The sequence below is a fragment of the Cupressus sempervirens genome, chromosome 6 (assembly GCF_028749045.1).
Source record: "Cupressus sempervirens isolate cs-2001-9-10 chromosome 6, ASM2874904v1, whole genome shotgun sequence".
Taxonomy (NCBI): Eukaryota; Viridiplantae; Streptophyta; class Pinopsida; order Cupressales; family Cupressaceae; genus Cupressus; species Cupressus sempervirens.
This window is the reverse complement of record NC_143123.1, coordinates 295,936,587-295,950,871: the sequence shown is the minus strand read 5'-3', so window position 1 is coordinate 295,950,871 and position 14,285 is coordinate 295,936,587. Positions and strand designations below refer to the sequence as shown.

The 14,285-nt window shown below is 36.5% G+C and overlaps 2 protein-coding genes across 7 annotated transcripts in view; both read right to left on the bottom strand.

Moving 5' to 3' along the window:
• Positions 1–3,287: 3,287 nt before the first annotated feature.
• LOC149552381 (endoribonuclease YBEY, chloroplastic-like) overlaps positions 3,288–14,285 on the bottom strand; it is a 108,611-nt gene continuing 97,613 nt past the window's right edge. For 4 of the 5 annotated variants that reach the window (XM_089787921.1, XM_089787922.1, XM_089787920.1 and 1 more), the window contains 3 exons: positions 4,326–4,376; positions 4,007–4,195; positions 3,288–3,907 (listed from right to left, as the gene is read on the bottom strand). In XM_089787921.1, coding sequence (XP_089644047.1) covers positions 3,740–3,907; positions 4,007–4,195; positions 4,326–4,376 — 408 coding nt within the window. In that variant the 3' untranslated portion in view covers positions 3,288–3,739. The remainder of the gene's footprint in view (positions 3,908–4,006; positions 4,196–4,325; positions 4,377–14,285) is intronic. The other variant, XR_016352918.1, reaches the window with a different exon arrangement.
• LOC149552382 (uncharacterized) lies at positions 5,337–8,703 on the bottom strand. Of its 2 annotated transcripts, XM_089789785.1 has the most exons (6): positions 7,797–8,703; positions 7,374–7,659; positions 6,831–7,228; positions 6,493–6,716; positions 6,202–6,389; positions 5,337–6,104 (listed from the first exon to the last, which is right to left on the bottom strand). In XM_089789785.1, the coding sequence occupies exons 2-4, from the start codon at positions 7,444–7,446 to the stop codon at positions 6,624–6,626; spliced, it is 564 nt and encodes a 187-aa protein (XP_089645911.1). In that variant the 5' UTR covers positions 7,447–7,659; positions 7,797–8,703; the 3' UTR covers positions 5,337–6,104; positions 6,202–6,389; positions 6,493–6,623. The 2 variants fall into 2 exon arrangements, with proteins under 2 accessions (XP_089645911.1, XP_089645910.1); XM_089789784.1 differs by lacking the exons at positions 5,337–6,104; positions 6,202–6,389; positions 6,493–6,716; positions 6,831–7,228 and having other exon boundaries at positions 7,447–7,659; positions 7,797–8,700.

Genomic DNA, 14,285 nt, shown 5'->3' with positions numbered 1-14,285 from the left:
TTTTTGTTAGTGTTTAACTCACTTAATAGGGCTAAATAAAATGCTAAGTTCTCATCCTCAACTTCTGCTAGAGTAACTTGAATTTTTTTCCTTTCCGAGCAGACTTTGTGAGTGACCAAATTTGTCACATTTGTAACATTGTACTTTGGACCAGGCTCTTTTCTTGTATGATTGGTTTCCTTTTCCTCTTTTCCATTTGAATTGACCCTTCTTTTCCTTATTATTTACATTAGTTTACAGAGCTTGGATTTCTCCCTCTTGATGTGGATTGATTCCTCTTAAGATTAGTCTCAACTCCTCAAGTGCATTCATTTTTCAATTGCTCACTATTTGGTATTTCAGGTTGAGAGCTTAGTCCACGGAGAATGTTTCCCAACATAAAGGTGAGCCTTTTAGAGCAATTACACATAACTATTTATTATCCACTCGATTTCTGATGATAGCAAGTTGATCTTTTAATTCTACAATTCTTTAAAAATATGAAGTAATAAACTATCCATTGTTCATTTTGATGTAACTAGTTGCTGCTTCAAAGTTAGTAGATTGCTAGTATTATTAATTTCGAATGTACTCTTAATAGCGGTGAACATCTCGTATGTTGTTTTGAGGCTTGATATTGGTGGGAGTTTATGATCTTTAATAGAATGTATATTGATCTTCATAGCTTTATTATTATGTCTTCTCCAGATCGTTTTGTCGAGATCACTTTCAAGTATAGACTTATTTTCTTCTACATATCCTTCTAATTCCATTTCTTGAAGGATAATCATCATTCAAGTTTTCCAAGATGCAAAGTTGGAGGCACCTTCAAGTGTATCTTCTAATCTTACATAGTTCATGGTTGCACATTTGAGATAATTCAATGGATCTAGAATCTAAATGAATCTAAGTGTTTTACTCTATCGGTTAGGCTATGATACCATGTAAATGTTTTAGGATCTCTGATAGAGAGAAATATTCCCTAAAAATACTTGTCTAAAGTTTGATGTGGATAGACTGAATATAAATACATATATGAGTGAGTGATCTGTTATTGCACCAATGATATAACTGTAATTTTAATTAATTTAGAGTTTGATCGCTGCTATAGACAAATAGATTGTATTGTAATTATACCTTCTGCCAAAGCAGTGGCTGCATATAAGTATGGTTTGAAGGAGTCAAGTTCTCGTAGGGACATGACTCTACGTCGAGTCAAGTCCACGTAGAGCCATGTCCCTATGTGGAATTTTATAAGGCCAATACAATTAACTTTAATTTTATTTAGTCATTTGTTATGATTGATTGTTTTTTTCTTTCTTTTTTTCCCTTGTTTTGTGTGTTTGTGTGTGTGTGTAATCCAAGAACCACTTGAAGAAGCCAACTTCATCATAGGATGGAGCCCTTTAGAGATATCCATCTCCACAAGGATGCGAACGTACATTGTCCTAAAGACATTGGAGGAAACCGAATCAACCATTAAGAAATCTCCAAGGGCTTCCCCCACAACCTCCAAGACTGAGTCCTGTCATAGGTGAAGGGGAAGATTTGGCAATCTAACCCAAAAAGGAATCTTATCAAAGGACTCAGTAGTCAAGTTAAATGCCGGATACCAAGGTTTGGCCATCAATGGTTACCGTTCCTCCCAAGAGAAACCACAGCACAAGACGGAAACCCTATCATCAGCATTAGCAAATTTCACAATACAAAAACCCCTTACCATAGGGTAGATCTAAACTAAATCTAAAATGATTGGTTCCCAAAATTTGGAGATCCAAGCATGCAAATCAAAGAGAGAGGGCTAAAAACCCCTAAAACGAAAGATAGTAGCAATAGTAGAGAAATCATCCACATATGTATTGATCTCATCAACAATGTATGATTCAAGCTCAAGCAAAAGCGGCTTACATACAGGAATAGACACAGCCTCATAGTTAGCCACAATTGGATGGGACCCCTTCCCCAAAACCAGAGCATTAATACCTGCTTCGAAAGCTGCCACATCTGCATAAGAGATAGCAGATTGTCCCCCAACCACTTGAGAAACAACAGGAAAAGCGTTCACAGCAGGAACAGCAGTATCAGATCCAGCAGCAACCACAACAGGAGGGGACCAAGGAACCTGGACAGAGGAAGCCGTAATAGCATTTGTTGTAAGGAGCCGGGCCGCAACAAAGGCAGCCACCACACCACGAACCTCCCTCACACCATCGCAGGAACAGTGAGTAGGAGCTGAACAGTGAGTGGGAGGCGAAATTTCAAAAGCACGGGCAGGAGCTAAGAGATAGCAGATTGTCCCCCAACCACTTGAGAAACAACATGAAAGGCATCCACAGCAGGAACAGCAGTATTAGATCCAGCGGCAACCACAACAGGAGGGGGCCCAAGAACCTGGACAGAGGAAGCCGTAACAGCATTTGCTGTAGGGAGCCGGACCGCAGCAGAGGCAGCCACCACACCACGAACCTCCCTCACACCATTGCAAGAACAGTGAGCAGGAGCCGAACAATGAGCGGGAGGCGAAATTTCAAAAGCACAGGGAGGAGCCATTGCAAAATCATCTATTTACTATTATTGTTAACATTTTCATTTCAAGGTATTTTCTGCACTAATGTATTAAAAAACATTTACATTTGTCAAAGTATATGGTCACATATATATCTGTGCCTTTTCCTTGCATAAATTTGGATTGAAGTACGCAATTTTGGTGACTGAAAAACCCAATTAATGTGTTTACCTGCAGCTTTGTAGGCAATGAATCAGGGATGTTGTCTGGCAATGCTCAACAAAAGTAACATTTGTGTCCTGATTTATAAAAATTAAGGTTATTAGAAGGCATTGAGCCTTGACAGCCAGAAACAGAGAGCTTGTTACCATTCAGCCCACGGGCAAAGTCTCCCATAATTCCTTCCTCTAATGCTGGGGATTCTGAAAGCCATATTATTGGAATTGAATCCAACATTACATTTCATATTTGATATTGTCTTATTATGCATCCATATCTCTCTTCCATGTCTTTGACATTTTCCATCATAAATGCAGATGTTTGTTCATTTGCTCTCCTTTTCAGCATCTATTGAGAGCTTTCCTTAATGTTGATCACAGACAAGTGTGCAGTCTCATCCATGAATTGGTTTGGCATAACTGTTGCCTTTGTTTGAGTCATGCAGTAGTTCCAGAGCAGCGTTCCAACAACAAATAAATAGTTTTCCCAATATTACTTTGGGTCCTCTGCCTATGCATCCTTAGTTTATCCTGTGATTGGAAGAACATACTGACATACAGCATTTACTATTTCCAGAACAGCATTTGAACAAAACAAATAATGATTTTTTCCAATATTACTTTGGTTCCTTGCCCATGTATTCATAGCTATCCTCCTAGGAAGTTCTACAAGGTTCTTTATTTTTTATTTTTGGCACACTGAACTGACAGTTATACATGCCACCCTCAAATTTCACTGCTCAGCATTCTTGAGCTTATGGAAAAATATCAATTGAGTAAAGAGTAAATGGGAGGTATCAAAACTCATTGCTGTACCTTTAGCAGGTGAAAAATGAAATACGCATTACAAAGATTGAGGGATAAGGGGAATAGAAAAGTCATTGAAGAATCTGGGAGTTGGCATTCAAGTACTTCAGGTAGTGGTTCCCAAAACTGGACAATTTGGTAAGTAAAAGGCATACACAAATAATTAATCTACCTTCTTCAATAGCTTAAATCATTCATTCAGTCAAAGCAATCACAAGATAGTTAGCTATCACAATGCATAGCGATAGATAGCATCAGCTACACCATCCTCGTCATTACTAGTTACAATTGCATTTGCTACAGCTTTTGCTTTTTCTGAGCCGTTAGCCATCACAACTCCCCAACCAACCAGATCAAGCATCTCCACATCATTTTCACCATCCCCAATGGCCATCACCTGAGCAGCAGGAATTAAACAAAAAAATAGGCTCATCCAGAAATTATAGGAGACTAAACAAAGATATAACAAAAACCACATTAAGAAAAGAATGCAAACCTCATCACTATTTACTCCAAGATGATCAAGCAGCATCTGCACTCCAGCCCCTTTTGAAGTACCTGGCGGAATTATCTCCAACATGTCTGGTTGTGCCTGGACTACACGCCCTCGTCCTTCCGTAGCTAGCGACCAATGTGGCCGCAAAACATCATGTACATTCTCAGCAGTATCAATAAATAGTAATTTCTGCCATGTCCAAAAAAACAGAGACAGGAGAGATTCACAAAGATTACAAAGATTAAAAGCCTACCAAAACAAATCAATACAATTAAAGAAAACAAAAGGAATCAAAGGAGAAATCAATTTTTGGAGATACCTGTACACTAACAGAAGACAAGAGATGCTCTACAGATGACATTACTTCTGCCTGAAAACATTAAAAACAATGCAAAATTCATATAAGCAAGGTTGACACATTTAGTAGTTGTCTTTACCATCCTTATGTACAACAGAATGCACAAATTTCATTGAGATGTACATCTTGAATGTAAAGGTTAAAGGGAGAAAAAATGTAACACTTACAAGTCTATTCATTAATGTTTCATAGAAGTCACAGATTAAATAGATTTAATATATAAATCTCTAAAACAAGAACAAAATATCCCATAGCAAACCCTAGTAATAAGGTTAGAAAAATTGGAGCACTCCAGCATGGATTGTCTAAGGTTTGATTTTGATGCCTTCAAAAGGAACTGTTGCTATGCCAGAGCTTTGGGGGTGTTTCGAGAAACCAAAGGAAATCCATCCCTAATTTCTTTTGAAGCTCTAGGATTGTGACTAATCACTTAACATACTTCAGAGCATAGTTGGAAAACTAGCCAAGCCCCCCAAAAGTTTAATCGGGAAAAACTCGGCAATCTAAAAAAAAAACTCAGGAAAAACTCGGGAACCTCAATAGATTTAATATATAAATCTCTAAAACAAGAACAAAATATCCCATAGCAAACCCTAGTAATAAGGTTAGAAAAATTGGAGCACTCCAGCATGGATTGTCTAAGGTTTGATTTTGATGCCTTCAAAAGGAACTATTGCTATGCTAGAGCTTTGGGGGTGTTTCGAGAAACCAAAGGAAATCCATCCCTAATTTCTTTTGAAGCTCTAGGATTGTGACTAATCACTTATTTGAAGAAAACATACTTCAAAGCATAGTTGGAAAACTAGCCAAGCCCCCCAAAAGTTTAATCAGGATAAACTCGACAATTTTTTAAAAAAACTCGGAAAAAACTCGGGAACCTGAAGAACTGCTGAAATTTAATTAAAAATACATTTATTTTGCAAAATTTAATGAGAAGATGCATCTAATAAGTTAATTAAAGACAATACAAAAGAAACAAGCATAGTTTAGATATATATAAATGCATAGTGTGTACAAAATTGCATTCTCATGCGGAATGCTCATGGCAGGAAGCAAAATAGTAAATATTTTCAATCTGTCAAACTAGAAGTAAATACTAAAAGTCTAAATACATCAATGATCAATACAATCACATCTTCCTCTTTCCACTCGCACTAGCAGGAAAGCGAGGGGGTCTAGTCCTAGAAGAATACCCCGCACTGAGATAGGGCGTGAGCTGCGTGATTGTGAACTCTGTGACTGTGCCCCCTCGCTCGACTGGCTCGAGGTCCTGGAAGAGGATGCATCTCCTCCTAATGGTCATGCCTCATCCTCTAAGCCTGAATCATCATTCTCCTCATCCTCATCTCAATGTCATCCATTGTGAACTGAAAATCAGTTTCAGCATCCCCCTCCATGGCTTGCCTCTCCAAATCAGCGATCTCATCCGGTGTAAACAGTGGAACTGGCTCCTGTGCTGTCCAATCAAAATAAGGATCTATCTCATCTAGATCAAGTGGACAAGTGGACCAAGTAGTTCTGAGATTTGTGCCTTTTTTATGCGCAACTTAAGATTATAATGCACATAAACAAGGTCATTAAGCCGTTTTTGAGTCATTTTGTTTCTTTTCTTTGTGTGGATGGACTCAAATAAGCTCCAATTGTGCTCACAATGGGATGAGCTACAAGGTTGGGATAGGACTCTGAGAGCAAATTTCTTTAAATTGGGGGTATTGCCACCCCAACTTGCCCACCAAGAATCTGCAAAACAAAATATAAAAAGTTATAAAGCAATAAAAAAAGATAATCAAAAGCACAACTTGTCAATTAGCAAAAGTTTTAAAGTTTGACGCTTTACCTGGTGCTTGAGTAGATCTTGCTCTCTTTGCTAGCATAGAAGAGAACAAAGGACCCCTCGATTCCACATAGATGTGTTGTTCGGTCACAATAAGGTCTCTCTTCGCTTCACTGGATATCATTCTCTCAATGCGTTTAGAGAGACCTTCCATGACCTCTCCATTAGACTTTGAGTAGGAATCATTAGCCCTAAAACAAATAGAAAATGATATCAAGTCTTACTACACAACCTTAAAAAGTAGAGTAAAATAAAGTCTTAGTAAAATCCCAACTTCAAGGACAATCATAGTACCTGAATTTCGGGTTGAGGAACTAGCCTGCTACATGAATGGGTTGGTGGAGCATATTGTTCCACCTCCTATCAATTATTTCCCAAATGGGGTCAAATCTGAGACTATCCCCATGATAGTAACTTTTAATAACCTATTTCGCCCTATCCATGGCCTCATAAAGACCTCCCATTGGGGATTGCTGCCCATCACATATGCGCAAGACTAGAACCAGGGGCAGAGACATCTACATTTGAAATTGAAAAATACAAATTAGTTAATTACATAGTAAGTTATGAAATAATAATGAAACTTGAATAAACTAAAAATATAATGTTTTGATTCTTGAAGTTGAAGTTACCTCCACAATCTCCTTAGCCTTTGCAAAAAAAATATCATCAAAGACTATCCGTGCCACAGCCTCTCCTTCGGGCTTCTTTGAATAAGGTGAAGCAATCCAATCAGCACACACAAACATTTGTTTCAAAGCCAATATGTGGTCAAGAATACTTTGCAACGTCAAGAAGACCGTGGCAAACCTTGTCATAGCAGGTCTCATCAAATCTTTGCCCTTAGTGGCCTTTCTCATCAAACTGAGAACCCATGGGTGATTATAGATATATTTGGTGACCCGCCTAGCATCTCCCACAACTGGACTCGCCCAATCAAGTTTTCCTATGTCCTCCAAAAGAAGGTCAAGGACATGTGTTGCACAAGGTGACCAAAAAAGTGTGGGATGCCTCTCTTGGAGGATTCTACCTAAAAGATTAGCAAAAAATCAATAATTAGTTACAAATACAAACTTTCCATATTTAGTATTTACAAATTACATCAAATCTAAATTGAGTACCATAGCATTACATTCATGATTCATGTTGATTTGAACATAAAAAATTAAATTTACCTGCTGCTGCATTATCTGTGATTATTTGCACCACATTCTCTATTCCCACCTCTATGACAACATTCTCCAACATTAAAGCCAATGTGGCTGCATTTTTCACTTTGTTGGAGGCGTCAACAAATTTCCAAAACACCACATCATCTTTGCAAGCAACCAAGAAATTAATGATGGTTCTACTTCTGCATCTGTCCACCCATCAGATAAAATGGTGCAGCCATACTTCTTCCACTCTTTCTTTTGGTCTTCTATCAATATTGTTGCCCTACCAACCACTTTGTCAAGCAACCTACAAAATTTTGGTGTAATATTAAATAAAGTGTTAGTCAAAAATAGGAAATAAGTTATAACAATTAAGATTTAAAATATAACAATGAACTAAGTGAATCACAATTATTTACAATAACTAAATAGTAAAATACTAACCTTCCACTCATATCCTTGCGATTAGGCGGCTTGTACCCTTTGCCTGATATTCTCATTGCATTCACCATATTGACCCAATAGGGACTATCAGCTGCATTCATTGGGATATTGTTGAAAAACCAAAAATCAAATGCTACAATATCAGTTTGCTCATGCACCTCCTTCAACCATGTAGTGCCTTCTAATGATGGTTGTGCTCCAGATGTGTTCGTGGGCACAAAATAACCCCCTATCCCTGATGTGGATGGTGATGAAGAAGTAGGAGATGTAGAAGAAGTGGAACCAGTAAAAGAGATATTTTGTTTGCGGATCCATGGGCCACGAAGAGATCTTGGTATGTTCTCAAGTGCTTCTTCTTCTTCTTGTATATCAAAAGGAGCTCCTTCAGATTCAGCTATGGCTGCCCTCATAGCTAATTTCGCCCTCTCCCTATTCAATTTTTTCTCTTCAATAGCTGCAAGTAGGGCATTGATGAATCTTTTTTCTTCATCAGTTACCTTGAGACAAGAATTTGAGTCATGTTTCTTTATGCCTACAAGGTGGTATTTGACCGGTTTATGCATCAGAAATAATTCTCTCACATGGAATGCATATCACCTTCCCAACATCATTTGGAGCTTCATAGGCATACCGCCATGCCTTATCTCTTTCATTTTTAGGCCGAGTTCCTATATATCCAGATGGGCATGGTGTTTGTGGCCACTCTTCTTGCGGGTTTGTCATGTTTTCTTAATGCTTGACTGCTGCCCTACATATAAATTTATAGAAAATGAATAAACAAAGTTAGAACTTACTCAACTTAGAACTTAGAAGCTAGAAGTCTAGAACAACTAGGGTTTCAACTTTCAAATGATTCAAAGTTCAAGCATAGAGTTAAAATGATTTTAAATGATTTGAAATCATTTACAAACAATAACAAAAACAATAGAAACTTTGCTTAAAACTATAAAAAGTTTTCAAACAATGATAAGATGAACATACTTGGAAAGAAATTTCTCTTCTAGATCCAATTGGAATCCTCTAAAATCCACTCAAATCTGCCTTGAATCACTTGCAATCAGTTAAAACCTTCTTTCCTCCACACAAATGAAAGAAACAATGCAAAAAACAATGAATTTTAACCTATTTAGCCGTCACTGGGCGTGGGTTTCCTGAACCACGAGTTTTAAACGAAAAGTCGCCGAATTTTTTGTTAAAACTTGCCAATTAATCGGCAAGTTTTTGGACTGTAGCCGAGTTTTTCCCTGGGCAAGTTTTTGGGCGATTTACTCACCATACCAAAATACTCGGCGAGTGTTTAAAAACTCACCGAGTAATCGGCAACTTTTCCATCTATGCTTTAGAGAACCTCAAGATCAGCAAGTATTATCCAATACTGAAATCGAAGCTATATTCTATGAGGATGAATTGCCTAGGCAAATCCTATTGTTCCCATACCTAAGACATTTAAGGGATGCATGGGCAATAGGAAACATCCATGAAGCTGTCCCGAACTGTGTAAAGAATGTGAAACATCCTTGGTACACCTAAAAAGAAAAAGGGATCGGCAGGGGCCACCTGGCCATCCTTGGGTTGGTGAGGGGACACCTGAAATTCCCCAGCCTTCCAAAGATTTGCCAGACATCCCTGCAGCCCAGCCATACTAAAAACATGGTAACAAACTAAATATTAAATATTTTGTGGTTGGAAAGAGTTCTTGAGGTGGCCAGTCTTGACAAAAGTCCATTCAGAGCCTTGGACGCAGCAGCAAATATTTTGCTAATCCCTGATTGTTGCCTGGGATTGGGATTCGTTGTGCTGCACTATCCAAGTGCACTTGCTCTCCTTCCTTTTTCTTCACCAACAGCAAGTTTCAGAATGTTCATAGAACAATCTTTTGGCCTCATCAATAGTCAAAAGGCACTCCATACCCTCTATACTGAGATTTTGATGTTGAACACATAGTTCGAAAACTCAATCTCAGCAACAACTAGCCAAGCCCCCATAAGTTTATCTGGGAAAAAATTAGCCAGTTTCTAAAGAACTTCGGAACCTAAAAAACCACTTGAATTTAAATAAAAATACATTTTTTTGCAAAATTCAATGAGAAGATGCACGTAATGAGTTAATTAAAGAGAACACAAAAGAAACAAGCAAAGTTTCACCTTTTTTGGCCTTCAAATGCTGAAAATGAAAGTGGTGAACAAAAAAAAACTTTTTTTGCCTTTAATGCCGCTGTCTGTCATGCGGCCGAGTCGTTGGTAAATACTCGCTGAATTTTTCTTAAAAACTCAGCGATTAATCTGCCATTAAACCAAGAAAAATAGGCGAGTTTTTTAAATTGACAAGTCGCACTTTTTTCTGAGTTTTACTTGTGCTGGAAAAAAACGGAAATTAGTTGCTAACTGCCGATTAATCGGCGATTATGCCAACTATGATTGAACATATCCATTTAGTGGAGGTAATCACTCTGGCGTTGATTGCATCCTTTCTGCCCTGTCCCTTTCAAAACTTTGACAGCCTTGATCACCTTTTGGGGCACAATTATAGCTATATGTGGGTCCAACTTATTGTTGCATTACTAACCGCCCTTTTGTGACATTTATGGCTTATATTTATTACCAAAAAGTGTTTTAATTTATTTTCATTTTTGGAGGGAAAGTTATTTTGAGAGTCCAAAATTGCAATGCTCATTAAGGCAAACAACAGTGCCCTCCTTTGGCATCCATTACGTTTTTACTTTCAAATGAATTTGCAAATTAAAGCTCTCAATGATGAAACAATGTGATTGTCAAGTACAGCAGTGACAGAAATCTTCAATACTTAGTGTTGCAAGATATTTTCTGGCCTGGCAAGTATTTAAGACTTTTACTGACACCAAAAACTCTCCAAATTTTTGGTAAAAACTGGTACAGTACTCACCGAATTTTTCTAAGAAACTCAATGAGTTTTTGTTAAAAACCCGATCGTAGTTTTATAACAGCATTTAAAGGCCAAAAATAGCCCAAATTAATTTCATTTCTCAATTCCTCACTTGTATTTTGCTGAGAGGAGAAAAATAATCTTCCAAACCCTTTGTGAGGCCTCACCTCGACCCATCATAGCATAGCGGTTTATTTGCATATTGGATACTTTATGTTTTGAGATCTTATTATACTTTAGACTTGTGTGGACTGTGGTTCAGACTATTTGATACTATGTGATGTTTTTTTTATGATGATTAGGACTTATTGATGATGCTTGATGATTAGTTATATTCATATACTTGGTTGTTTATTCTATTGATGGATATGGAATCGTGTCATAAATGCAACTGTTAGATGGGTTATATTTGAAAGTTAAGTAATGGTGTAAATGGTTATATCATGTTTAGTTTGATTATGTAAGTATTATTTATGCACATTGTTTTATACATAGAAATGTTATTTGGAAACTGGATTGAGAAATGGTTAATAATGTGATTCGGTTATGAATGTAGATTTGATGTGTGTGTGTGTGTGTGCGTGTGTGTGTGTGTGTCTGTGTTATTTTATCTTGGACTACTGATACGCAATTTGAGCATACAAAAAAAATAACTATGGTAAAACCGGAGAACCAAGGCTGAACCTTTGTGCAAACTGTGAATGCCAAGGTTCAATCTAATGAAAAGATTTGAACCTTGTTGTTAAGTGTTTTGTTTCATAAACGTAATGTGAATGAGTGTTCTAGATTAAATTCATTTTGTGAAAATTGATTTGTCACTCGTAATGTAAATTATATTTTTTAGTGTCACTTGACACTTGTTATGTTATGTGTATAGTGATAAATCAAATTAAGATATTGGCAAAAAACACCTAACCTTTCTTTAAACCAACTAGAAATGCCTAAGCTCAATCCAATTGCATAGTGTTGTCATGTGAAGGCTTCAATTTGATGAAATTAGAACTCTAAGTTTAGGGTGACTTTAGAGGGCTTTATGAGAGTCCTAGAGTGTTCTTTTAGTGAAATTAACTTACCTACATGTTAGTACTATATGTTAAGGCTTTAATTTTGACTTATGTTTAAATCACTTTTATGACCCTTTCAAAATCAGATTTTCCAAGTGTTGCGAAAATTGAAGAAGGCATAACCAACTTACTATCTTATCTTCACTTAGTTGGAGTTTCAATCAAGTAGGGAGACTTAGGTGGAGTAAAAGACGCTTCTCTCATTTATGATGAGAGGGGAAGTAGGAGTTTAGAGGCCTTTTGAAGGGGAATTTGAAAATAGAGTGGTTGTTCACCCACTCTCTAGTTTTAGAGATCTATTGGTTTTGGACATTGTCAAGCAAGAAAGGATAAAAGGCTCTTCTCAAGTTGTTCATTTGCCATAGCTTGGAGGAAGGTTGGTGATTTTGCCATGGCTGAGAATTATGCATAGTATTATTTTCCTTTGCAAATGTTGTATGAATTTGTTGTAGATGCATGTGTATTGTAAATTGTCCATGTTTGTGGTTTTCGGTGTGGATGAATTGTATTGCCTTCTCTTTATTTAAATTTTGATAGCATGATGTTTATGGGTGTGGAAGGACATCACTCACCCTTGGGAGGGAAGCAGTGGCCTTAGGATGAAGGGGTTAGTTGCGCCTTTCCCTGATTGCAGAGTCTCTTCCCTGGAAGGAAGGGGGATAAGCATGAAGTATGGGCTTCATGTGCCAATACAATGTTTTGCACTTAAAGGTGATTAGGGAAGAATCTCTGTGAGTAATGGTATATGAATTTAAAGCCTTGTGAAGGCATTTTGACTTATGTATTTGGTCTCCCCTCGTGGTTTAGGCAACCCTTCACCCTTCTTCATGGGTTGCAATGGTAACCCATTGTTAAGCTCAAAATGGGAGTTCAATGTTGTATTTTGTAAATGTTGTTTGTGAGTTTGTGCTTGTATGTTACCCAGTTGGTCTTGGTTCTCCAAGCTCAGTGGCTGGTCTTATAGAGACCTAGGTTGGGAGGTGAGTTCTCCATGGTTGCATTTTTTGTTTCTTTCAAGTTTTCATGAGGATATTTGTTGAAGAAAAAGCTTTGGAAGATTGTTATTATGTTGGTGTTTATGAGAAGAAAGATCATAAAATTGAGAGTTATCGTATTAAGAAATTCATTTGTAGTCCTTCCTTGTCGAATTATATAGTTGCAAGTTTGAAATTGGATCAAATGATTTGAATTTAAGATTGTAAAAGTGTAGTGTAAAATCAATTTTGTACATGAATTTCATTGTGAATGGTTCTTCGAATTTCATTGTGTAATTCGTATTGAATCAAAAAGTAGTATTCAGGAAAGATTGATTGCAACATGTTTTCAATTGTTCAAACAAATGTAGATGTTTAATATCAAAATCATAAGTAAATTCTGATATGTAAATGAATGATAGATTATATGTTGTTTAAAGTTTAGTGAATGGTAGAGTTCTTATTTTGATATCATGTATGAATGTGTATTAAGAAGTTGAATTTGGATGGATAAAAGTTTGAAAAAATGTTCATCTCTTAAATCCAACAAGCTTCAATTCAGGTTGAAAAATAGATTATACATCTCCTTCAAATCAAATATTTAAATTCAATAGTAATGCTGGAAGTATTTCAAATAGTGCATTAGAATATTTCATATCCTAGCTACAAAATCCACTAGTTCGGAAAAAAATGGGTTAGTAAATTAGTAAGATGCATCAAATGCAAAAAGACAAAAAAATACATATACATGTGAAAATACCCATTAGAGACATACAGGCCTCTAGTTTTTGTATGGGAAAGAAATAATTTCCCTGTAAAAACAAATTACAGAGAGCTTTAAGTAATCTCCTAAATTAACACCAAAATTGTCCTATAATATAGATTATGACAAAAAGTCAAACAAACAACTAATGGAAAATGTGAAAGGTGTAAATTAATGGGACTCAAACATGTAACCCGTACATACAACCTATATTTAGAAAATAATGAAGTACCTTTTGATATGATCCATCCATCCTATAATTCAGTAAAAGTAATTGTTAAAATATATACACATCCTATTAAGTACATGTTCTAAATAAATATATATAGACATATAGATATACCTCATATGCGATTCTCAAGGAATGAGATTTAATATTAAAATATATATATTATATAGAGGATGGGGTGCCTGCACGGGCCCCACACCTCCCTAATCATCCATTCACGCGTTGCGTGCGTGGATTTCAACATAGTGCATTTTTAACAATAATAATAAAATTCCACCGAAGTGGAAGTGGACCGCAGTCCACTACGGTGGTCCCACGGCCCCTATTTTGGGTGGTGTGCAAGGACATACCACCACCCACCTTAATAAAGGTGAGGCGGGGTATAAGGTGAGTTTAACTTTTGTTTTTTATTTTATTTGTTTTGTTTTTAAATTAAATTTTAATTAATGTTTATATTATAAATATATTAAATATTGAATTATATATAATATTTAATATATTTATAATTTAATATATATATATTATTTAGGTTTATTTAATGATATATAATTTTATAAA